Raw genomic sequence first — 26,585 nt, forward strand, 5'->3', positions numbered from 1 at the left:
CATTTCCCAGAGAAAAGAGCTGCTTCAATACCCTTTACTGAAACAGGTCATTGGAATCTCTCACAATAGACAGCCCAATAAATACATGTTGAAACTGTTAAATAAATAAAGCAAATGAAGCACTTACAAAAAATAAAATCATTCCTTTTACTACAATACTTAATAATTTAATGATTTCTGTACTTTTCCTCATAAGAATAAAATAAAAGGTGACAGCTGATGTTCAAAACTGGAAACCAGGTAATCAGACAGAAAAAACACATTTATTTTAATAGCTCAAAGTGCAAATACAAATCAGTTCACAAATTTTCAAGATACAGCTTTAAGTAATAAAAATCTGATTTTCAAAAATTAATAGGTAAATAGCAGAAATAAAGCTTCATTTTTGAAAAAATTCAAGGAACATGGAAACTTTTAGACTAAAACACTCCACTTATATCAATTCAGAAATACTTAGATGCCAGTAGTACACTGGAACCCACAAGGATTTCCCAAAACAACAGAAATCACCCCAAACTGGTCAGGTGCAGACCAGAGTAGACCAGCTCTGGTATTTGCAGCCTCATCCACACTGGATCAGTCGATGCCATTCAACCCACAATATTTTGGATCTTTAGGCAAACTCTAAAAAATGTTTAAAGTTCCACAGGAGCCCATTATCCACTATTAAAGAGTTTTTCAAATGGTCACTGTATATTTAAAATATTGAAAGACCAGTATCAATTTCAGGCCTGTAGCGTTACTGGAGGGGAAAAGACATAGATCTTCTATTATTTAAAACCTTTTTGTAAGGTTAGCAACATGGTGTTTGAGACTTCCTTACTTATTTCTACACATACAGAACTTGAATGGGAAATAGAAAAAGTTCCCACTAGGAAGACAAAGGTTAACTTTTATCACTCAGCAGACAAGATCTATGCTTCTTTCTGCTTTCCAGAAGCAATGTTAGCCACTAGTTTTAATTCAGGAAAATGTACATCTTCAGGAAGTGTTACACAAATATTTATTCAGTCTTTTTCTCAGTCTTCATCTTTTCTCTATAGGCAATAAATTGAGTGTCTGTTCCAAAAAGTCGATCCCACCACGTAAATGTTGACGCGTAGTTTCCGATGAAGTTCATGTGGTGGAAATCATGGTGCAGAGAACCAGCATAGAAGGGGATGAGGTTTAAAGGGTTGAGAGGGATGTCATAACCACTGAAATGAAATTAACCAAGATTATGAAGAAATAATTGACAACTGATTCCCAGTCAGGGCACATGCCTGGGTTGCAGGCCAGTTCCCAGCAGGGGACTCATGAGAGGCAACCATACATTGATATTTCTCTCCTTCCCTTCCTCTCTGTTCAAATGAAACTGTTCATGTGGTTTTCCTAAAGAAAACCATGACCTATGGTTAAATACCGTACTTCAGGATTCGCAATCCTTTATCCTTCTGTAATGAATCTAAGTCTGACTCTTGAAAAGAACATGGAATCATTTAGCCTTCACTGAGTAACAGTATTGTCTCACTGCCCAGCACTGATGAAATTACTACTTGTAACATTTAAATATTCCACCTGCTTCTTTTCTGTTGCTTGGAAGATTTTATGGTAAATTATTTATGTCTAATGCCTTTTAAAATACCTAAAATCCTAATTTTTCATAATTTTAAAATTATATACTCATTGCATTTTTGACTTAGGACTTATTACTATACCCATGAAAGCAGAATATTAAATTCTAAGAATTATTTTTAAACCACTAAAGTAGCAAAACAGATCTTCTAATTCTAGGCAGAGACTGTTCTTCTGTAGATAACTATTAAGTGCGTCTCTTTCATTCTTTCTTTCCTTTCATTGTTCTTTCCTCTTTCCTTCCCTCTCAGCCTTCTGGAGGGAGGGAGAAATTAGGTAGTTCAGACTGGTGTATATCTAGCTGTCAGATTTTAGACACATATTAGAAGTAAAGGAGGCTGCTCTAAATGGTATTCTTTTAAAAAGTGTGTGCTCTTCCAGCCATAAAAAGCACACTGGTATTTTAATTAACTGTGCATTTAATTCCAACTTGTCATTGACTAAAGTAAAAGTTGCACATAGTGATTCTCAAGTCTGACCTTCCTAATGCTTGATACGAATGTCACGTAACCTTTTCCTGAAGACGTGATCATAGGCATTATAGGTTATGGTAAGGAAGCTCTTCCTCTGAAACAAAAAAGTAATTCATGAAAAAATCTAGTCATTACTATCACCCTCTTCATTCCTGAGACTGAAATACCTATTGTACAAAATAGTTTCAAAGATAGTTAACCACCAAAAACTCATACCCAGCGGAGTATCAGTTTACCGTATTTTGCTTTACATATAGCTGCATCCTAACAGGAAGGAACACCACTGTTAAGCCATGCACTGCAAAAAGAATGTTTCTGTGTGTGTGTATCCTTGAGAAAAATCCCTAGACAATTATTAAAATGTGTGATTTAATATAACTTCCATAGATTTTTTTTTTAATTTCTTAAGTGGTTTCTATAATATGCAGTATGTTCTGTTAACTTTTTGGTTTTTGTAAGCATATCAGAAATAAAGTGACTTAGGTAAAGTGGAATATCTGAATTAGTAACATGACTGTCCGTGAAATTAGCAATTATTTCTTTCTTTTTTTTTTTTTTAAGATTTCATTTATTCAGGAAGACCTAAGAAAGACATGAAACTTAAGAGCCATAAAAATGACTCATTTACTATGGGAAAGTGAAAAACTTCAGTACTAGAAAAGAATCACCAAGAGTTAAAATTCAATGACAGATGGATAGAAAATATTTAGAACATATGTAACCAACAAAGCTTACACAAACCGATAGGTTTTAAGACATATAACCTAACAGAAAAATTGACCAAAGGACATAAAAAGATAACTCAAAGAAAGAATTACTACTGATCAATCAGTGCACAAAGAGATGCACAGCCTCCCGGGTCACTGGAGAAATGCACGTGGACACAGCACTGAAAGCCTTGTCCTCTTACTGACAAAGAGGAAAAAGACAGCAGTACCCAGCTTTGGAAGGGCATTGGGGGAAGAAAGCTTTCTTCCGTATTCTGCTGGGAATGTAAACAGGGACCATTCTGGAGGGCAGCTTTGAAGTACCTGTCAAAATTTTATTTCATTTAACCAAAAAGAACTTACACTCCCTGTTATTTGAACTTCCATCCCATGGTTATGCTGTCTTGTTCTCTTAAAAATTAACGTCTCCTATCAGTCTACTTCTACATAACCTTATGGCCACGAAAATAAAGACATTTGATGACACCTCATGCCAGGTCGGAACCCAGAGCTCACCTGTGGACATCGATAGTTTCTAACAAACGAAAGGTCACCCAGGCCCAAAGAAGAATTACATGATCGCATAAAAGAATGATTCCAATGAAAAATCCAGTTCCAAGAATCAGGGTTTCCAGGGGATGTGCATATTCAGCTTCCATTCCAAATGGAGCCTAAAAGAAATAGGTAAGAATTCCTTAATATATTGTGAATTTTATACATCAGCTTGGATAGGCCCCAGTGCCCAGATGCTTAGGCAATCAATCTGGACGTTGCCATGAAGAGATTTTTTAGATGTAGCAAACACTTAAACCAGCAGACTCAGAGTAAAGGAGATTACCCATTATAATGCTGCTGGGCTTCATCCGGTCAGCTGAAGGCCTTAAAAGCAAAGACTAAGGTTTGCTGAGGAAGGGGTTTCTAAAAGACTACAACAGAGAAGCCCTGCCAGAGTTTCCTGCCTGCTGCCCTGTGGAATTCAGACCTAAGACTGTTATATCAACTCTACCTCAATTTCCAGCCTGTGGGTTCCCTGCAGACTTCAGATTTGCCAATCCCCACAATCCAATGACCCAATTCCTCAAAATAAGTACCGGTAATCTCTGTGTATGTGTATCTTTTATTCTTTCTTTTTCTCCAGAAACCCTAATACATCTGTTCTAATTTATTTATGAATATAGTTTATAAATTATATTATTTGTATATGTAATGATAATACATCTAGTCATACATATAAACATTAAACGTAATTCTCAATAAAAAACATTCATGATGTTTTTGTTCCTACCAAACATCCAAAGATCTAGTAGGGAGGTCCTTAATAATATTTCAATGTCTTTGATAGCTTAAGATAAAGGCATTAAACAACTGACTTGAACGCTAATTTTGGTTTATGCATCTGAATTTGTTCTTCCAAGAAAGGGATGCTTGGTTTAGCATACATTTAGCATACCATGTAATCAGGATCAATTCGCAACATAACATAACCAGTCTGACAAACCTACATCAAAAGCAGTTCTGGTAAAAAGCCAGTTTTTAAGACTCAAATACAGAGAACAGATGACTGGTTGTCAGAAGGGAAAGGGGTTTGGGAACTGGATGAAAGATGGGAAAGCACAGATCAGGAGCTGCAGAACGGTCAAAGGGATACAAAGTACAGCACAGGCAATACAGGTAATAATACCCTCACTATGTATGGTGACAGGTACCAAAAATATCAGGGGAAAAACTTTGTAAAGCATGACTGTTTAACTGCTATGCTTTACACCTGAGACTAGACTAATGCAAAAGCATGACTGTTTAACTGCTATGCTTTACACCTGAGACTAGACTAATGCAAAGTAGTACTGAATGTAAACTGTAATTGAAAAAAAAATTTTAAACATTTTTTATGGGAGTGAGCAATATGGTGAAAATATGTTAAAACTAAATTGGTAATTGTTTTAGAAGTGTAAAGATTAAAGGTTTATTGTTTGGGGGGTCCCATTTTAAAAACTCCAGACCACCAGCACTTCTAACCAAACTGCCAGGTCATCAACTGTGTCAGGACAGAGCTCTGGCCACAAAGATCAGAGTCTGAACTATTTCGTGTAACATTTTCTTCTTTCGGGTCTCAATTTACCATGAAATAAAACACTAAAGGAAATCTGTAGCACTGGCCTGGTAGCTCAACTGGTTAGTGTCATCCCAGTATCCCAAGGTTCACTCCCCAGTCAGGACACTTTCAAGAATCAACCAATGAATGCGTAAATAAGTGGGACAACAAGTCAATGTTTCTCTCTCTCAAATCAATAATTAAAAAAAGTAATGAAAGAAAATCTGAGAACTGGCCATGTCTGTGTAGGTATATGAGAAACATTCTTAATAATCATGGAAAAGGAAAAAGAAATAAACATTTTTTTAAATGCTCAGGAAGTTAAACATGACATTTTGCTTCTAACAGAAAAAGTATTAAATATAATTCTAACATACCTGAAACTCATGATGAATTTTATGAATATATTTATATATTTTTTTGTGGTGTAAGAGCCTATGTAGAAAATAGTGCCAGGTGTCCTCGATGACCGCACAACCGAAGCATCTTGCCAAAAGCATGTACCTTTAGGATGAAAATACCGTCATGAGTATAAAGTGCAATCTAGACTCTTACTTCAGTCCACAGCTTGAGACATTACATAAATCAAATACTCATTTACCAGCTTAACCTAACTGGACATATTGATCAATGAATTCTCCAAACTGCTAGATACAAGGTAGCTACATGACACCACCCCCCCAGAGTTATATATATTGTATAGAAAAAGTACAGCCCAGGCTGGTGTGGCTCAGTGGACTAAGCACCTGCCTATGAACTGAAAGGTTGCCAGTTTGATTCCTGGTCAGGGCATATGCCTGGGTTATGGACCAGGTCCCCAGTTGGGGGTGCGTAAGAAGTAATTCTCACATATCCAGTGTTTCTCTCTCTCTCTTTCTCCTTCCCTTCCCCGTCTTTGAAAATAAATAAATAAAATCTTAAAAAAAGAAGTACATCTCTATATTGGTATACTTGTATTCAGTCACGTCAGGAACATATAGTTAAATACAAATATTGGAACACAAATACCTATGCTCAGATAATACATATGTGTCTATAAGGACATAATTTTTATAAACCTCACAAACTATTCTCATTGTTTTCATTCATTTTAGATTTAAAATGTAATTATTTTTTGTTAGTACAAGCACCTTCCAATAAAGTATTACACTAAAATAGAGAAAGATCTAAAAATAGGAACATTTTGATTAAAGATTTGTTTGTATCTACATACCATCTTGGCATACTTTCCCAACCATAAGGAATATTGAAATACTCTGTGAAATAGTAAGTTCCACAAATCATAGGAAGCTGGATACAAAAGTGATTAAAGAGAAGTACTTTAAAGCATTTCCACTGGTTTTCCCATGTTTCTGGTTTATTCTACAGAGAAAAAGCACAAATATTCATTATTGTCTCTGTTAATAGTAGCCTGACATCCAGAAGTAAATTCCTAATTTTTCTCTAATGTTTAACAAGACCTTAATTCTGTTATTTACTTAATTGTTTCATGAATTCTATATCACAGTTAGTATGTTACAGTAAATAAAGCCCAGGAATCACAATATTCTCCCCTCTAAATTCTTGACAACTACCAACACTTAGATAAAGAAATTGTTACTAGACAAGCCCAGGCATAATGAACATTAGCTCTCAAACCAAAGAAGCAGCACAGAATGAACATCTGAAGCATCACAGAATGAACATCTCCCTGGTCTGTGCTGCCTACAGATCATTCACTTCTTTTATCAGGGATGTCAGAGAAGAAACGTGTTATGTGAAGATTACACTTGGGTTGCCCAGCTATTGAAGCAGTTGTATCAGCAGCACTGAAAGCCTTTACTACACAGGTGTATCGATGCTTGCAGACATTTGGCAGTATTCACTCCCAGAAATCAGTGCATTTTTGTTCATATATAATAACAGAATTATAAACTCTGAGCTGGAAGAATTTCAGAGATATGTCCCAAAGAATGGAGAGCTACTGCTCACAGATGAAGTTCAAAGATTAATGGCAAAATGAGTGAAGTGAAATCAATGTAGTAAAACAGGATACTAAACTAGCTTAGCAGGCCATGTTAAAAAGAAAACATAAAATACTAAATTTATTCAATTTAAAGGGCTACACTTACATAAGAAAAAGTGCTTTTTGGCTTCATAAAAAGATGGTGACAATAAAAAATTACTGCTTTGTTTTAAATATCCTTAACTTAAAAATTCAGAAATCTGCCAATGAAACTTTTTTCAAACGAACCACAAATCTCGGGTATGGGAGCTACTGGTCAGCAGAAGCCAGGAGGCCCACTACCTTGCCCAGATCACACAGGCAGTTATTAGCAGAACTGAGACTAACTGAAATCTAGGTCTCCAGTTCTGTTATGCTCTTGAATTTTTAGTTACTTTCCCTGACCAAAACAAAGAAAAGGAAAAGCATTAAACTGGGAGAGCTGGGTGGTCTCTAATCTCAGGACCACAACTGACCTAGCTAGCTCTGTGATACCAGTCAGTTTTCTCAACAATACAATGTGGAAACTCCGTAATTTATAATCGTCTATTTCTACTCTGAGCATTGCCACCCTACTCCTCCAAACCTCCAGTCTGTAACTGGGGACGAAACATAGGGAAGATCCTGGCTTGGGCTGGCAATGGCACTGTTTCCAGTAGGAACTGTTTACCAGACTTTTAATATCCTGCCTAGAATCTGATACCTATGTAATGCAGAAATTAACACAAAAATTAATCAATTATAATAAAATCACACGCTATACTGTTTCGAGTGTATACAAATTAGTTTCAAAGACAGTTAACCACCCAAAACTCATATGCAGCAGATACCAGTTTACCACATTTTACTTTATATACAGCTGCATCCTGATATGAAGGAATACCATTATTAGGCCACAGACCACAAAAAGAATGCTTTTAGTATACATATCCTTGAAGAACATCCCTAGACAATTCTTAAAATGTGTGACTTCCTAAAACAAAATAGATCCTACAAGGTCTACTTCATTACGTGTCTATTCCTGTACATTTCCCCCTCATTAGTACGCATGAGTATTAACTGTCACACTGTCTGTTCTTTTTGAAAGCAGAAAGTCTTTATTGCTATTTTGTCACCAACAGCAACTTCTTCCTGTACCCTCAATGTTTCAAGGTATCTGCCTTCAAAATTCATTAACTTGCAGTGATTTTTAATCCCCATATATTGTGAAACCTTGTACTGATTTACCATCACAATTTATTTTAGTATCAAAAAAAGCTCAAGGTGAAACCTTGAATGGCTTTTAAACTCAAAGGAAGACGTGCTGAGGGCAGACGTGAATCCACACTACCCAGTCCTTTAATCTGTTTACAAGGGACCACCAGTAACCAACTACATGACTGCTTGTCCTTTCTTTTCCCTTACTTCATTTTCAAGCCACTCATAAAACATTGACTGAAAAAGGTCTTCCTTTCTTTGGAAAGGTTAACACCTCCAACCAATGACTCAACTACAGACAGCAAAGGACAATGATACCTTGGCCCAGGTGTGCATACCATGAATCAGACACATAAGCAAATTAATGGGTAACACAGGGTAACCAGAATCACCCCAAACATGCATGAGAACTTGGGCACCTGAACTAAATCCTCCCTTTCAAGGCAGGCCCTTGTATAAAAAACTTTTCAGAACTTCTGTGTCCTCAACTGAGGGTAACAGGATACTCTCTTTTGGGCCACATCCCTTTTTATTCCCTCCCCGCTCTCCCTTTCTCCTTCCCTCCTTTGGCTTGGAAGCCCACAGGCACCTGACCCCCTGCACGGGTCCCAGAGAATATGCTATCAGTACTGGCTGAAAGGGAGACTCACTGGAAGAGGCAATGAAACCAAGAGACTGTGAGAGAGAATGTGTGTACTGCCACCCCACACAGGCTCAGTGAGCACAAATTAGCCTCCATAGCTGAACACTCTCAAGATGTCTACTTCCTAGCAAGAGCCTAGGCAAGGCTCTTGAGCTTAGTTTGGCCTGACTTTTTAGAATAGTAAACTGTAAGCATGAGAAACTATCAGTTTCATCAAGTGCTGATAAATCCTCTCTGATAAACTAAATCTAGATTCCTTCCTTCAAGCTCCCAAGCTCATTAGAGAATGTCACATCTACTTAAAGCACAACTTAACAAATTATTCTTAAAACAATATCAATAATGACCTAAGGCTGTACCGTCCAATGTGGTAGCAACTAGCAACAAGTGACTACTGAACACTTTAAATATGGCTAAACTGAGATGGACTAAAATTAGTCTAAAATACATGCTGGATTTCAAAGATAGTGATGAGAATTAGAGTGTAACTCGTTAAGTACTTTTTAATTCTGACTACTTGTTGAAATGATAATCATGTAGGTTTACTTGTTAAGTAAAATGTATTTTGAAATTAATTTTCCTATTTCTTTTTACGTTTTTATGTATTCTACTAGAAAATTTAAAGTTACATCTGTGGCCCTGGCTGGTGTGACTCAGTGGATTGAGTGCTGGCCTGTGAACCAAGGGGTCATGGATTGGATTTCCAGTTGGGGCACATGCCTGGGTTGCAGGCCAATTCCCAGTTGGGGGTGTATAAGAGGCAACTGGTTACACATTGATATTTCTCTCCCTCTCCTTCTCTCTCCCTACCTCTCTCTCTAAAAATAAATAAAATCTTTTTAAAAACTATATATGTGACTGAATTATATTCCTGTCAACAGCCCCGATCTGGAGTCTCTCAAAACAAAATCCCAATTACTTTAAAATTATTCAACACTAATGATAATACTCCACTTCAAGTCCATCATACTCACCTTTTGAATTTTGTACTTCTTCATGTAAGGTATAAATTGAAACAAAAACCCAGGTAAACAGAACAAGAAATAAAGGACCTCGTGAACTATCAGGGAGCCCCATGTTGCAATCTGGAACTTTGTGTAATTGTCCAACATATAGTTCCAAGCATTTTTAAATGGTTCTTGCAGAGGGTTCTCGGGTAAAAGTGAATCTATGTACTCCACAGCCAAGGACGTTGAACTAAAGATGCTGGCACTTTCATTTGTCGCCATTTTTCAAATCTCTGCACACGGCCTTAAAATTCTGTAAACATAAATAAATACATAAGTAAACAAGAATGCAAGCAAAACAACGAAATTCCAAGAAAACAGCTTCAATAATGTATCTTTGATAATGTTAAAAATAACAATTACTAAAGAAGCACCAAGGTTCTAAACATGTAGTTAAAAAAAAGTACATGGTGATGTACATGGTGATGGCTGGATGCCATCACCACCCCCAATGGTAGAAACTGATTTCAAAGCCATATGTTATACACCCTGGTTTCACTTCAGACTGCATAAATCTTTCACCTTGTACTAAATATACATATAATAAACTATTTTTAAAATTAAAAAAAGTCATGTTAACTCCTAAGAGCAAGGTCAAAGAGAGTAACAATGGATAAAGAATTTCAAGCTTTCCTTAAAGAGACTCTTCAGTGTGATCTACATGGAAAAACTTGTCATTTCAATGGGCAATAATGAAGTTTAAGTGTCACAGAGGTCCTAACAGTGTGGCTCAGTTGGTTGGGTGTCATCCTGCAAAGCCAGTTCCATTCCTGGTCAGGGCACAGGCCTGGGTTGTGGATTTACTGTGTGAAAGACAACTGATCGATGTTTCTTTCCCTCCCTTCCCTTCTCTCTAAAAAGAAATAAATACAATATTTTTCTAAAAGGAATAAAATCTTTTTTAAAGCGTCACTTAACACCAGGAAAATCCTACAAAGGAAAAGCCTGCCAAATATGACTACATAAAAATTACATACTTCTGCCCTGGCTGGTGTGGCTCAGTAGACTGAATGCTGACCTGTGAACCAAAGGGTCACTGGTTCGATTCCCAGTCAGGGCACATGCCTGGGTTGCAAGCCAGGTCCTCAGTAGGGGACACATGAGAGGCAACCACACATTGATGTTTCTCTCCCTCTTTCTCCCTCCTTTCCCCTCTCTCTAAAAACAGATAAATAAAACCTTTTTCAAAAATTACATGCTTCTGAATGGGGAAGAAAACGACTACAAATAGAGTCAAAGATCATACTTACAACAAAAGGCTACCAGATATGCTTAGGAAAAGCCTAAAAACCCAACAGTAAAATGACAAAGGCTATGCACACTTGGTTCACAGAAAAATAAATGTAAATGCTCAGTAAACAAAGAAGTAGTTGAATCTGACTGAAATAAGGAAACGAACCCCGAAACAAAAATCTTCACATGTCCTAGTGCTCAGTACCCAGTACTGGTAAATGTGATAATTTGGGGAACCAGGCATCCTTACATATTGTTGATGGGGTGGAAAGTGTGTATGTGGGGGCGGGGGCAGGGGGTGGGGAAGACTAGTACATCTTTGAGGAAAAAAAAAATCACAGTGTCTCTCACGATTCAACAGGAATACATCATTGACCCAGCAATTTTCTCATTCCAGTGCACAAAAACAGGTGTGCTAAAATGGAAAGAAGCACTGATAATAATAAGAAAAACAAAGAGAAAAAAATAAAAATAAACCCACCAGCAAAAAAAATGAGTTAATAAATTCTAAGTTCTTCCACAGAGAATGATACAGCCACGTGAAAGAATAAGGAAGATCTTTATGTTCTACACAGAAAGATGTCTCGGATCCAGTGTTAAGTGAACCCGCAAGCTACACAACACAGATAGCAGGAGGTATGTTTTTGTCCAAGCCACGTATTTTACCCCTGCACTTCCATGCATCAGTGTGCATATACAGACACGCACACAAATATAGAAAAGGCAGGGAAGAAAACAGGGAACAGCTCAGAGTGGTGACCTTCAGGAAAAGGGATCAAGAGGTAACAGGTCTGCGCTGTGCTCAGGTGCACACACGGTGTGGGGGTGTTAAGAAGGAGAGGAAAAATCTTTTACTTTTTTTATTCCTTATAATTTTTGTCATGAGCATGTTTTACTTATATAATAAATAAACTTAATAGGTTACCAAGTGAAAAAAATAGAGAAACTTAGCCAACTTCCTCAGGTCTCTGAATTCACTTTGCATCCTCATGCTTTTGTCTAATTCTCAAGTGACTGACCCCTCTGAGAGGATCAGGTTGTGTCCTGTGCCATCCCAACCTCGAACATTCTCTTGGCTCACCCAGCCTCTCCTCCAAGACTGACTAGGCCTGTGTTCGTGTCTTACCTCATTAAGAATTCATCCAGCACTCACTTGACCTTTTTCATTGTTTGTCTGTCCCTCTTCACTGAGTCTATCCCCCCTAAAGCTTAAAAACATACTCAGGTCTTCCTCGCTGAGGAAAGCTTTCCTAATCTTTATCATCTCTCCCCCCCACAAGCCACTGTCCCATTTCTCTCTTTGAACCAACCAACTTCTTTCTCAAAGTGATTGATACAAAACCTCTGATGGCTTAACTCACACACACAACTCATTGGACTACTTGGAATCTAGCTAGCTCACCACTCATACCATGCTATCTTCAAAGAGCTTCTAAATTTCAAAATAAGCCATTCCAATCCTCACTTTTCATGACATGATTACCAAATCTGATCATGTTGAAGCAACACCTGCTTACCAGCTGTGTGACTTTGAGCAAGTTACATAACTTCTCTGAGCCTTAGTTTTATCATATGCAAAATATAAAGAACAATGGCACCTAGATAGTGGGGATCTTTTCCCAGTGTCGAATCACCACCAGGTATGCTTTAAACATCTTATAATTTTATCTGTCAATAAAGCTGAAAAAGAAAAAAAAACAATAGTTCTTTCAATGAGTCCAAGAAAGAATGCACGTGAAGCACTCAGCACAGGGCCTGGCAGTAATTGTAAGAAGCTAACAATTGCTGAGCATTTGCTATGTGCCAGGAACACATGCTCTCTCTATATTAAAAACTTTAATCCTTACCACACTTCATGAGGTAGGTATGTACTCTTATCATCCTTATTTTCTAAATGAAAAACCCAGGATCAGAAATATCACATAACTTTCCCAAGTTACAAAAATGCTAAGTGGGAAAGCCTATGTTATCATCCATTACACTATACTTTAATCATAAGTAATAGTGCACACAATAAATATTATAGGAAGAGAAGAACAATTCTTACAATCTACCCAAGCCTCTTAAAAGAGTATTCTTTACAGGCTGTCCTCCTTTTCACATCTCCCAGCAATTCCAATAAGCTTTCTATTCTCCTCACTACCCTGAATTTACTCTTACTAAAATCACTAAGGATCTATTAGCTGCCTAATCCAACAAACATTCTTTTGAGTTTATTTCATTTAACTAGTCTGGAAGATCTGCCACTGCTCTCATTAAAATACTTTCTTTTCCTTGGTTCTTGGTGTTACTAGAACAAAGAGGACCAGAAAGAGTTCCAAGACTATCTAGGCTGGACCCAGAGCATGATGGGAGGAGACTAGGTTAAAACAGAGAAAAGTAGAGAGAGGTAGGGAACACAGATGATGTTTTCAGTAGGGGGAACCTCAGCTCCAAAGACTCAACCAGGACACAAGAAAGGATACAGCACTTTCTGATTCAGTAGTCTGTGAAGTTTTCCAGTGATGCTTTCCTTACTCCTTTCTACTAATAATCTGGTAATTCCATTTACCTTGGGTGTTCTTAAATGTTCTGTTTTTTAAAGTCGGCCAATATCCACTGTCTCTATTTCCAGCCCCCTCCCCTAAACCCCAGGTTCTAATTATCCAAATCTACTGGCTAGCTCCAATTAGACAGTTTGGAGGCACATACAACTCATCACATGCAAAAGTTCAGCAACTGCTGCTCACAGCCCTACCCATGTACTCGCCACCTCCCTTGATATCCATCCAATTTTTGAACTACACATTCACCTATTTTGTCATCGCTGACAGAACGTTCTAAGTCTCTCCTGCCTCTGTTAACTAGGTAAAGGCTTGAAACTCTCACTCAATACAGAAATACCTGGTTTAACTAACATTCAGGAGTTTACGCTCCACACACAAGGGAGGAAAATGGGCAAAATGCTGCCAACTGAATAGAAGCTAAAAACAGGAAATGGAGAGGAGAGGGGAAGGGATATACTGAACTTTCTTTTGTTTTTCTCCTCCTCGCACAACCCGATTGACTGGAAACCTGCTCTGCAGCAGGCTGACTAGGTCCTCAGAAAAAAAGTTACCTGTGGGTTCTAAGAGAAACCCTGATGTTTAGCTGCCTCTGCGTACTGTCTGCCAGTGTCGGACCCCGCACCTTAGTGAAGCCCAGATTGCACCAGTGCCCTCATCTGGACTTGCCCTGCCTCGAAATTGCCCTTTTAAACTCTACTTCTAGGGCACAATGCCAGGTTTTAAACCCTCCTAAAATTCTTAAAGTTCATAAAAGTTCCGAACCCCACCAACCTCATCTCACATACACAACAGGTCTGTCTAATCTCCTCCTGTTTTGTAAAACTTTCATCACTCCATCACCCTGTAATGTAACTATCGTCTAATATGCCCAGTCTCCGAATAACTGCAAACTTACACAGAGCAAGAAACCAGCCCCAGCCCCGACCCATCATTCAAGAATTTCACACCACTTTTCCTCTTGCTGGTCGCCGCCCTCACAGTGGGTAAGGGTTCCCCAACCCGGCCCTGAGCGCGCATTTCCTCCTGACCCCACTCCCCCCAATCCCCCGGAGCACAAGGCCGGAGTCCGCACGACCCCCGTCCTCACCTACGATCCTCTGTTCCGATTCTCTCACCTGGAGTCTCACGCGAAGATTGCCACCCACCGCCACCCAAATGCGGACAGGTGCCGCAACCCAGGTAGCCGCTTCTTTTATTTGAGGTGGTTACCCGTGTTCCTCCCTTTGTGTTATTGCCTCGCGAGACTCTCGCCCCGCCTTCTCGGCGCTATGATTGGCCTGTGCAGCTGCCGGCTTCGTGCGACGCGCGTAAACGAAATCATTGGCGGTGCCAGCCATTGGCACCTCGAATGGAGTGAGGATAGTGAGACCCAGACGCCCAGTCAGTGATTGGCGCCGCAGCGCGGAGAGGGGGGGCAGCACGTACAGCTGACGTCACGAGGGGCGGGCACAGAGGCCGCGACGTGCGGGCCGCCGTGAGTCATCGCCTTGGCAACTTAGGTTCCGCCCAAAAGTTAGCGAGCACTGGCCTTGTGCCAGGGTGAGCGCAGCAGAGCAACGTCTCTATCACTTGAGGATAGAAACTTCGAGGCAACCGCTTAGCCAAAACCCGGGGAGGGAATAGCACGAGTTTTAAAATCTGTTTTGACAGTTTTTGTTTACGGACAGCCTGCCTTCCTCTGGTTTACCCTGGATTTAGGTAATTCTTCTTCCTTGTGGCCCTAGCCCAAGTATCCTTTGATAAACCTGTGTATGTGAAAGATGGAGAATTTCAAACACATTCTGTCTCCTGCGACAGTCCAGAGAGTTAGTTATCATTATCTCCTCATGGTAGATGAGAAAACCCAAGGCTCAGAAAGGTTTAGAAAATGATTTGACATAATAGATGGCAGGTGGCCATCTATGGCAGGTGGCTCCTGTACCTGAGGGTTGCAACTCCTGTGTAGGACAATGAGCGCCAAGGGACTGGGCAGAATGCTGAAACTTAAAACCTTTCTACAGCTCTAGCCTTATCTCAGTCTTCTCTCAATAGAACGGTAAAATATAGGGTATAACAGTAGTGTGTACAGATAGTGCAACAATTACGAATTTGCAATTTTACTTGAGTGCTTTTTTAAAATTCACACAAGAACACCATTTGGGCTAGTTGAAAGCACTTTCTATACAGTAGTTTCTGACAATAGAATGCTGTTGTTCCTTTCACAGTATGTTGAAACTGGCTCTTCTGAAGAAGAAACTGGCTCTGCCTGAAACAACCATCTATTCATCAATTGATGTATTACCTGCTTGAGGAAGTCCCCTCTTGAGGAATGTCTCTCCTTTGGTCCAGTGACTTCTACTCAATCTTCTTACTGTCTGATAGCCACATTCTTTGTAAAGTATCACGACAGAGAGGTCACATCAAATGAAGAGAAATAGGTAGGATCTGTCCCTTGGGCATTTATTATTATTATTTTTTAATATTAAAAACTTTTAAATTTATTTTTTTTAATTAATATATTTGTTGTTCAAGTACAGTTTTCTGTCTTTTACTCCCATCCCAGTCCCCTCCCCCCAGTCCTCCTCACCTCCCTCCCATTTCTACTCCCCTTAGTTTTTGTCCATGTGTCCTTTATACTTGTTCCTGTAAATCCTTCTCCTCTTCTCCTGAAATCCCCTCCCCTTCCCCCTCTGGTCACTGTCAGCCTGTTCTCTATTTCTGTGTCTTTGGTTATATTTTGCTTGCTTGTTTATTTTGTTGTTTAGGTTCCTGTTAAAGGTGAGATCATATGGTATTTGTCCTTCACCACCTGGCTTATTTCACTGAGCATAATGCTTTCCAGTTCCATCCATGCTATCACAAAGGGTAGGAGCTCCTTCTTTCTTTCTGCTGCATAGACTTCCATTGTGTAAATGTACCACAGTTTTTGGATCCATTCATTTACTGATGGGCACCTCGGTTGCTTCCAACTCTTGGCTGTTGTCAATTGTGCTGCTATGAACATTGGGGTGCATAGGTTCTTTGGACTGGTATTTCAGGGTTCTTAAGATATAATCCTGGCCGTGGAATTGCTGGGTCAAAAGGCAGATCCATTTTTAGTGTTCTTAGAAAATTCCATACTGTTTTCCATAGTGGCTGCACCAGTCTGCATTCCCATCCACAGTGCACTAGGGTGCCTTTTTCTCCACATCCTCTCCAACACTTGTTGTTTGTTCCTTTGTTTATAATGGCCATTCTGACCAGTGTAAAGTGGTATCTCATTGTGGTTTTAATTTGCATCTCTCTGATAGCTAGTGATATTGAGCATCTTTTCATGTGTCTCTGGATCCTCTGTATGTCCTCGTTGGAGAATTGTCTGTTCAAGTCCTTTCCCCACTTTTTATTTTTTTTATTTTTTATTTTTTTTAACTTTCTTTATTGATTATGCCATTACATTTGCTCTATTCCCCCCTCCATTCCCCTCCACCCTGCATACCCCTCCCGCACCATTTCCCCCTTTAGTTCATGAACACGTGTCTCAAATTCCTTAGATTCTGTATTTCCCCTACTATTCTTACCCTCCCCCCATCTATTTTCTATCTACTGTCTATGCTACTTATTTTCTGTACCTTCTCCCCCCTTCCCCTCCTCCCACTCCCCTGTTGTTAACCCTCCATGAGATCTTCATTTCTATGGTTCTGCTCCTGATCTAGCTGTCCTCTTAGTTTGCTTTTGTTTTAGGTGTGTTTCTTAATAACTGTGAGTTTGCTGTCCTTTCACTGTTCATCTTTTTTATCTTCTTTTTCTTAGGTAAGTCCCTTTAACATTTCATATAATAAGGGCCTGGTGATGATGAACTCCTTGAATTTGGTCTTATCTGAGAAGCACTTTATCTGCCCTTCCATTCTAAATGAAAGTTTTGCTGGGTAGAGCAATGTTGGTTGTAGTTCTCTGGTTTTCATGACTTGGAATACCTCTTTCCAGCCCCTTCTTGCCTGTAAGGTCTCTTTTGAGAAATCAGCTGACAGTCTGATGGGGACTCCTTTGTAGGTGACTGTCCCCTTAGCTCTTGCTGCTTCTAGGATTCTCTCCTTCATTTTAATCTTGGCTAATGTAATTATGATGTGCCTTGGTGTGTTCCTTCTTGAGTCCAACTTCTTTGGGACTCTCTGAGCTTCCTGGATTTCTTGGAAGTCTATTTCCTTTGCCATCTTGGGGAAATTCTCCTTTATTATTTGTTCAAATAAGTGTTCCAGTTGTGGCTGTTCCTTTCCCCCTTCTGGTACCCCTATAATTCGGATATTGGAACGTTTAAAGATGTCCTGGAGGTTCCTAAGCTTCTCCTCATTTTTCTGAATTCTTATTTCTACATTCCTTTCTGTTTGATCATTTTTTTCTTCCTTCTGGTCCACTCCCTTGATTTGAGTCCCAATTTTCTTTCCATTACTATTGGCATCCTTTGTATCACCATTTATTTCAATTAGTTTAGCTTCCATATGTTTCTCTAATTTGTGACTAAAATCAACCAGTTCTGTAAGAATCCTGATAACCAGTGTTTTGAACTGTGCATCTGAAAGACTGGCTATTTCTTCATCACTTAGGTCTATCGGTTCTGGGGCTCTGAGTTGTCCTAGAGCCATTTTTGGTCTATTCGTGCTGTTAAGTGAGCGGAGCGAAGCCTTAGTTGTTTACCAGGACGGGGAGACCCAGGTCGCTGGTTTGTGACGCTGTGTGTGGGGGCGTGGTCAGAGAGGGAGCAATGGCGGTCCTCTCCGCTAGCCCAGCGCATGGGGCTTGTTTATCCGATCGGAATTGTGCGAGCCTGCTGCTCCGCGCCGGCTTCCCTTCTCACTGGTTTCTCCGCACGTAGATGCGCGCGACGGACGGACCGACCCGCTGTGCGCTCCGGCAGCCAGCTCGCTTGAGATCAACGCCCTCAGTCACCGCCTGCGGGAATTTTTTCTTGCTAACCTGCTCCGCTGCTGGCCTCGCTCCTCATACAGGTCCAGCTGAGTATCTAGTTGTCCTTTGGACTCTGTATTGTCGATTTTCCATGTGGCTTGGTTGTGATTGTTGTTAAAAATAGTTGTTCTTAGATTTGGTTGTGCACAGAGGCGAGGTGTTTCCTCCACCTACGTCTCCATCTTAGCGGAAGTCTCTCCCTTGGGCATTTAGAGTCAGAGCCCCGTCTTTAGGAGGCCCGTGCACACGGAAAGTGAGTAGTGTCCTTGAGTGGGTGCTCTGATGCACTACCTAGATCCTCTTCTTTAAGATTGAAGCAGGTGTGCAGCCTGAGTCCAGTGACGGGGGGGGGGGGCACCCTTCCCCCAAATTTGAACTCTTTTGCTCTGCCAACCCAGCTCCACAGCTTCCTCTCCTATTGGCTGTGGTTGTGGGTTTGATTGCACAGCAGCCCACATTTCCCTCTGCCCAAACCTGGTGCTCTCTATCAGCTAATGTTAAAAGCACGCCTTGTGCGCTCAGACTTACCAGGCTTTGTCACTTGTTAGCAGTGTGCTCTTCGATAAGTTACTTTTCAAAGTTGTAGCTAGTACCTCTGTAAAATGGGTATACCTACATCTCAAAGAGTGCTATGACAATTAAGTGAGACTGTGTGTTAAGGTCCTTTGCACAGTATCTGTAATACAAGAAGTGCTCAGTAAATGCTGGCCTAGAATCCTACCACGGTAGATATATTTACTAAATAGAGCAGGTATGTGTATGTGGACGGGTCATTATTTAAAGCCTGAGATTCAGAGCTCAAAGGAAATACAGATGTGGCAGCTCAACTCACCTATTCCCTACAATGAAGAAATGGGAGGTTCAGAGAAGAGCAACAATAGCTGTAATTTATCGAGGGTCCTCTGTATTTCAAGTACATTAATATACATCACATCTTAACTTGGGAAGTGACATACATACTACTGTTGTTAGTTAACAGAAGACAAAACAAGGGTCAGAGCTTAAGTACATGTTTAAAGGCACAACAAACAACTGATAGGCCAGCAGAAGAGTTTCTTCACGAGGCAAGTACTTGTGATATGGGAAACTTTGAAGAACCTCTGTTTAACCTTTATTTGCCCAGGCCCCAGGCGCCCTAAGGAGAATGATGGGGCTGGGATAAGTAAACAACAGTGCATTCGCTGGGACTGAGATTAACACCCCTGCTGTTAAAAATTGACCTTCGAATTTAGCCTTTGTCCTCTGCTTCTGCCCCATAGCTAGAACTAACTTCCGCATTCCGCTTCTGTATCCCACTTTGCTACATAGACAAGAAGACCCTGTAAACTATAAAAAACCCAAGAATCCTTTGTTCAGGGCTCAGAATTTGAAGATGACTCCTCTGGGCCCGTACACGTTAAAATAAACCTTATACTCTAGAAACCCTCGGTGTCTGGTTGCTTCATTTTCCTGCAACACTTGGACCCAGCCTTGAGCTCTGCTCAAACAAGATGTCCAAGGCAATTCTCTCTGCGTCAACTGCTAACCTCTTTGTGCAATAACTAAAACAAGGCAGGGATGCTTTAAAAATACCTTTAAAAAAAAGCAAGGTGTTTCCTACTGGAAAGACAAAGGCTGTTGTTGGGAGGTGGGGAGACCACGTATTCAAAGCCCCTGAAATCATAATTACGAATCAAGCTATTAACAAGTTTTGGCAAACTATTTTATTCTCTAACTATTAAAGCTTCAAAGAAAGAAAAAGAGGCATTTGACATGCTAACTACTTAAGACTGTTACCCTAATAGGTTCTATTTTTTAAAAAGCTAAAAAATTTTTAGATACATCTTTAATTGATAGATTGATGGAAAGTTTCATGAAACATTAGTGTTTTTAGAAGTGATCAGGAAAGATGACAGCAGTTTTCTTGGTTCCACTATCAGAAACAGCTAGCAGTGCTCCAAGTTCATTGGACCCTCCCTCGACATGTTGATGAAGGATATGCTTGAGGCACACTATGGCAGAAATTCATGTTTGCATAAGTTGCATAAGTTTGCATAAGGCTTTTTTTCCTGATTATTCGTATTTCCACTTACAATGAAAAATTCAACTTAGTATTAAATATGGTTCTCCATTAACAGAAAATAAATTAGTGGTTACCTAGAGCTGTTGCTTTAGGAGAAAATAGGGAGTGTGTACTAACAGATCTGGGGCTGCTCTGAGAAACAATGGAAATGTTCTAAAATCAATTGTGTGGTGATGGTTGCAGTTCTGTGAATACACTAAAACCATTGAACTGTGCGCCTTGAATGGGGGAACTATATGGTATGTGAATTACATCTCAATAAAGCTATTGTAAAATTTTAAATGGTACAAATAAAAAATTGAAAAAATTAATGTCTTTGAGATGGTAGGATTATATTAAATTCCACTTTCTTGTATTTTCCAGTTACAGTATGTATTGCTTTTATAAGGAGAAAATAAGTCTGCTTTAAAAGCAATATATATATACATATATATATAAAACCTGAAATAATTATATTAGTTGACCTACTGATTTAGTATTTTCTGTGTAAGTGCTACTGAAATTTGTATGTGGAAAATGAAGGTTTGGGCCTTGGCATACTTGATACAGGATTGTTAATTTTTGAAGCTACTGATTAACAGGTTGTTATACACTTCTTGTGGTCTCAGGTCATTAACAAAGAGGAGGATTTCTGCATCCTCATCTACTGTGCCAGGATCTAGCTCAGACTGTTCCAGTGCGGTTAAAGGTAGGGGAGCTTTGGAAACAGTTGTATTAAGTCCCTTCCAGGGATACTAGTATGTTTTGGGAAGCACTCCTCCCTCCCTCGTCCGTACACCTCTGCAATGGGCTGAATGTTTCTTTCTCATCCAAATTCAACAGGAATTTGGGGGAGACATAATCCCCAAGGTGATCCCCAAAGCTGCATATGATTAGGCAACGAGGGAAAAGCCCTCATGAATGGGACTGGTGCTCTGATGAAATAGACCATGAAGAGATAGATCCTTAGGCCTGTGAAGACACAGCAAAAACACAAAGTCTATGAACCAGGAAGCAGGCTCTCACTAGACACTGAATTTGCTGGGGCCTTGATCTTGAAATTCTCAGCTTCCAGAACTGTGAGAAATCAAACTTTTATTTTACATATATATAAAATTTCTTATATATAAAATATATAAATTATATATATAATTTCTAATATATAATTATATACATAATTTCTATGTTTAAATGTGAATACCCTACATTAAATAGGTAGAAATTGTATCATAGATATAATTCTTTCCTCTCAACTGTTCTGGCAAAAGCTCACACTGACCTTTTAAATTGCTCTCCCAAGTTACAGCCACCATACCCCATTGCCTCTGCCCTCCTCCTCCTCCTCCTCCTCCTCGCCTCCTCTGCCCCACCCTGAGTCCAGCAGCACGTCCGCTGACCACCCCACTTCCCAACTCCCATTTCCTCAACGCCTTTTTTATTGATTCAAAATCACAATTTATTTCTCAGTTGCTTTACAGTTGTATTTTTTCATTGACTTACTTTTTGGTTGAGTGCTATCTGTGTTTATCTTTTGTCCTGCCCATATTAAGGACAAAAGAATATAAAAACTAAATTTCACCAATCTTTGGTTGGAGAACAATTTTCAGTGACTTCAGTTATTGATTTAATAGACTTGCCTTAGAGGTTACTTTGGCAACACATTAAAAATACTGAATTGTGAAGTTATAAAAATGCAAATTTTACAAACAGAAAAACTAAACAGGCAACTTTCTTAATATCATACCAAATAGATAAATATCAAGGACAATGTAAAACAAATAATATACAAACTTTTATTCAAAGATAATTCCAGAAAGACATGTTTTGGTCATTTTTAAAGTGAGATTAACTGAAGATCTCAGAAAAATTGTATCTGATCAACACACATGGCTACTCACATAAAGCTCTCTCTTCTGTTAATAGCAGCTAAATTTATACACACAGAAAAAATTCTTAAGACCATGCAAATTCAGTTGAATTCCATACATTCATTATATTCATCAAAAACCTGCAGTAATGATCATGCCAAAGTGTTACTTTAAGGAAAAAAAGTAAAAATACACACCAAAACATGACCAAGATTAAACCGAAGGAAATAATAAATAAGCATAATTTACATTTTATTTTAAAAAGTTTGGCATCACACATATTCAAGTGTGTTACACCATGTTCATTCCTCAGAAGTGGCATCTTAAAGTGTTAAGCATTGTTAAATATCAAAAAATACAACTCTGTTTTACAATGTAGTACTGGCATAATTCAAAGTACTGTGCCAATTATAAATAGTATAATCAAGTTTCAAACATCTTTTCAAACATATTTGAAGGAAAGCATATAGACACACAGTTATATGCACACCATTTATTATATTCATGTAATCAAAGATATTTTATAAAAGCAAACAGTTTTATCCCTCAACTAGTTTGTATGCTTATATATAGAATTTAATAACTGTTCAAAGACTTTCTGTTTCTGTGTATACAGATTTTCAGAAGGAAATAAAGATAAAATTTAATTTCACAACCACACACATTACTTGATCCTTCTTCACAAGACAACGCGTGCAGTCGCCCAAGGCTGACAGCTGGTCTCTATGGAAACGACTGTGGTCTCAGGGCTGCAGAGTGAGCGCTACAGTCCAGGGGTCTCACTAAAATGCAGTTGGCCTCTGCTCGCTGCAGAAAAAGCCTACACAGTGCTTCTGCCAAAAATAATCTTCAGAATCGGAGGCCTATAAAGGCAGACGATCTTATCCTCTGCAGAGACTCAAAGTGCAGCGGCAAGTGGAGAAGTGCTAGATTCTCAGTCACTTCAGAAATACTTGAAGTCTGCTTCTCATGTATAAATATGCCCAAAGTGTCCTTCAGGCTCATAGTGGTTTATCAATAACTGTGACCCCTGAGCACGGAAATGAAGAAACAAGACAGAAGTTATGGGCAGCATTCTATATGTCTGAGAAAATAATGAATTTATTTTATTAATCAGGCAACACGGACTGAACAAATCATAGCTTATCAAAAGTATTATCATTTTAATCTAAATGACAGTGAAAACTGTTTAACTATAGACCAAAACATCAGACTACTTAATTCAGAATTACTCTTTTGCTCTTTGAAGTTAAAATTAAGGAAGAATAATTTTACCCAGGAAATACTAAAATCCACCTAATATTCAAAGGGGCACAAAGAATTTTTAGGGGGTGATAAGTAACATTTTCATTATTTTGATTGTGGTTATGATGTCATAGATATATACACATGCCAAAATTAATAAAATTGTACCCCTAAATATATGCTATTTATTCAATATCAGTTGTATCTTAATGAAATTGTTAAAAATATTTTCCCCTAAATTTCAGGATGTTATTCTGGATCCTACTGTACACTGCTCTGTTAAGTGTTGTTTTGGATGATACATAAACAATAGTGATGGTTAACTAATATAAACTTTCTTTCTCCACAACTGGATCAGTATTAGAATGTGACTAAAACATTCTAATATTTAAGGCAATATAAATGTCATTAGAATAATTTATATGGAATATACAGTTTTAAAGATTCATCATTATATTAATTAAAGAGGATTACAATTTCTCTAAGAGGATGGACTGAAATGACACAATGTGACCGGTACTGTGCATGAGTAAGAAAATGAGTCCCCCTTCCCTACCAGGGCTCCATACTGTCACATGGAACCCTGCCAGGGGGATGTCGTAAGGGTCATATTCCTTGTACATCTGACAGCAAATTCCACTCCACCTACAAATATTAGCCATGTTAAATTTTATTATATGATCCTGCAATGGAAAGATTTGTGATTTCAAGTACAAGTGACTGTAGAAAGATGTAAGAATACTACTGTTTTATTTTAGAAAATACATATACAATATTATTTTAAGAACAAGAAATAAAATATACTTTGAGAAAAGACTTTCTTCTTGTATCAGAAAAAGATTGTTAATGTAAAAATCATAATGATGTATTTTTTGGCATTCTAATAGAAGACAGTAAGAAAACTAGACAAGTATTACCGGCATAACTTCTCCCTGTGCTCATACAAGATGATACAACTGTCCATTTATCAGTGGTTGGGTTATAATATTCTACTGAGGCCAAGTTGCAGGAACCATCATCGCCTCCAACTACATATAACAAACCGTTGACAGCACAAACTCCTTTAAAAAAATTAGAGAAAGAAACAATTATTTTAAAAATCGGGATGAATATGAATATGAATATCCCTACACGTTTGGTGAGGTGATCCAGAGACTCTTACTTACTTGAAGGAGGCAAGAAAAGAAGATGGTGACCAAAAAAGAATTCTTATGCTTTTTATTCATGAGAGTCTAATCCCACTTTAAGCTCCTACTGGTGTCATTTATACAACAATTGCTTTATTTTTGCATGACTTAATTTTCACAATACCCTTACTTTATAGGTTAGAAACTACTTTTTCATTTTATTCATAAGAAAATAGAAAAATTAAAAGTCAAGTAAGTTTAGTAACTCTCCTAAAGTCAATTTCTTAGAAAAACCTAAGGAAAAACTATATTTTAGAAGAAAATAAAAATGATTCTAAATTTTAATTACTACACTGACTAGTTAACTATTTTACCTCCTTCAAAAAGAAAGAACAATATTATTTCATTATTATTAGAATTACTTATGGAACTTTTTTTCAAAAATGCAAACCATCTAGAAAAGTATAAAGAAAAAAAGATCACCTCTAATCCTATGCCACTTAGAATAGTGGCCACTGAAATTGTGATATCTACTCTTGTTTTTTTCTATGCATATATACTCAGAACTTCTTTTTTTAACCCCAAAGTAGGTCATAATATACATGCTACTTTATTACCCACTCTCACCAAACCATGTACCTTGGACATCTCCCCAAGTTAATGTTAATAATATAGACCTACATAATTTTAAGTGGCTGCATAGTATTCCATATATGACAACACCATAATTTATAAATTGTCTTTGATTAATATAAACATTTTTTACTAATGGACATTAAGTTATTTTTAGGGTTTTTTTGCTCATATCAATGATGTTGCAATGAACAAGGATCCCTCTGCATACTTTTTTGTATACCTCTGCAACTATTTTCTTAGTATAAATTTTTACCAAAAAATTGCTTAGTTAAAAGATACCTTTATTTCCATATTTTTATAAAGCATATTCAATAATTCTAAACAAGATTCAGAGCTACTGTGAACTGGTACTAGAGTGCTGGGAACTGCCCTGGTTTCAGGAGCTGTAACCCGCCCAGGGCTAAGGCTGAGTGAGAGACCTTTGGACCCTAAGTCACTAAGGAAATAAAAGCTTATCTTTTAAAAGCTGGCAAGAGCACTGCTTCTGCTCCTGTTTCCATAACTGGCCTCCAATGCTTGATCAGTTAGCCAATGATGGGTATGATTCCCCAAGCAGGGAATGACCTAAGATAGGCACGATCATGTGGAGGCCCCAGGGAAGGACTTGGGGGGCTATGGAGAAAGGGGGTGATGGACCCTCGCCCCTCAGCTTTGAAGAAGCCTGAGTCCTCATTTCTTCTAATTCCTTGGCTATCTTGCCTCCTCTGCCTGATTTAAGCCTGAAACAATGACAGAGGGCAGTGCAGCCCTGTGCTGGAAAGGGGGGCTCCCCAGGTGGTCAGGCCTGAGAAAGGTAATGTAAAATCCTGTGAAGCCTGCTTTGCTAGGAATGCTCTTAGTTAAATGATACAGGCCCAAGCAGAAAGTGAGTTTGTTTCCCAAAGTCTTATAGCCTTTTACCTGATAGACTCTGACTCAGAAGAAGCCCTAATAGTTCTTTGTATGCTATCTACTATTTACTACCTGACAATGATTAGTAAGCTGTACCTGTATTCCTGTGTAAATTAAACCCAATAAAAGCCTGTCTAGGCAAGGGTCAGCACGCTCTGCCCTTGAGGGAGTAGCCATGCCGTCCCTTTTCCTCCACAGGACTCGGTAGTTGTATGAATTTGTCTCATGTCTCATCCATGGCACTGCGGGCAGTGCGGGCTGGTGTCCGAGTCATTAGAAGGCATCAAAAAATCCAGAAGGATGCTGCTGCACACCGTTCTCTGCAGTACCACAGACAGTTTGGCCGGCATAATTAACAGAT

The 26,585-nt window shown here is 38.8% G+C and overlaps 2 protein-coding genes across 9 annotated transcripts in view; both read right to left on the reverse strand.

Moving 5' to 3' along the window:
- Positions 1-244: 244 nt before the first annotated feature.
- Positions 245-14,748, reverse strand: MSMO1 (methylsterol monooxygenase 1). Of its 5 annotated transcripts, none has more exons than XM_053658632.1 (7): positions 14,612-14,748; positions 12,549-12,630; positions 9,685-9,970; positions 6,100-6,248; positions 5,264-5,390; positions 3,311-3,465; positions 245-1,196 (listed from the first exon to the last, which is right to left on the reverse strand). In XM_053658632.1, the coding sequence occupies exons 3-7, from the start codon at positions 9,937-9,939 to the stop codon at positions 1,004-1,006; spliced, it is 879 nt and encodes a 292-aa protein (XP_053514607.1). In that variant the 5' UTR covers positions 9,940-9,970; positions 12,549-12,630; positions 14,612-14,748; the 3' UTR covers positions 245-1,003. The 5 variants fall into 5 exon arrangements, with proteins under 5 accessions (XP_053514607.1, XP_036996419.2, XP_036996418.2 ...); XM_037140524.2 differs by having other exon boundaries at positions 14,584-14,748; XM_037140523.2 differs by lacking the exon at positions 12,549-12,630.
- Positions 14,749-22,234: 7,486 nt separating this feature from the next.
- KLHL2 (kelch like family member 2) overlaps positions 22,235-26,585 on the reverse strand; it is a 77,899-nt gene continuing 73,548 nt past the window's right edge. For all 4 annotated transcript variants that reach the window (XM_053658507.1, XM_053658511.1, XM_053658510.1 and 1 more), the window contains 2 exons: positions 24,488-24,631; positions 22,235-23,355 (listed from right to left, as the gene is read on the reverse strand). In XM_053658507.1, coding sequence (XP_053514482.1) covers positions 23,327-23,355; positions 24,488-24,631 — 173 coding nt within the window. In that variant the 3' untranslated portion in view covers positions 22,235-23,326. The remainder of the gene's footprint in view (positions 23,356-24,487; positions 24,632-26,585) is intronic.

Source organism: Artibeus jamaicensis, unplaced genomic scaffold (genome assembly GCF_021234435.1).
Source record: "Artibeus jamaicensis isolate MK-2021 breed Jamaican fruit bat unplaced genomic scaffold, CSHL_Jam_final scaffold_537, whole genome shotgun sequence".
NCBI classification, from domain to species: Eukaryota; Metazoa; Chordata; class Mammalia; order Chiroptera; family Phyllostomidae; genus Artibeus; species Artibeus jamaicensis.

Bases quoted from the DNA above. Each gene is read 5' to 3' on its own strand.
- MSMO1 (XM_037140523.2), bottom strand. From the start codon at position 9,939: ATGGCGACAAATGAAAGTGCCAGCATCTTTAGTTCAACGTCCTTGGCT. The intron at 5,391-6,099 runs GTATGTAGATAC...TTCATCCTAAAG, and splicing joins TGGGAAAGTATGCCAAGATG to GTACATGCTTTTGGCAAGAT. The intron at 3,466-5,263 runs GTATGTTAGAAT...TATTTCTTTTAG, and splicing joins AAATTCATCATGAGTTTCAG to GCTCCATTTGGAATGGAAGC.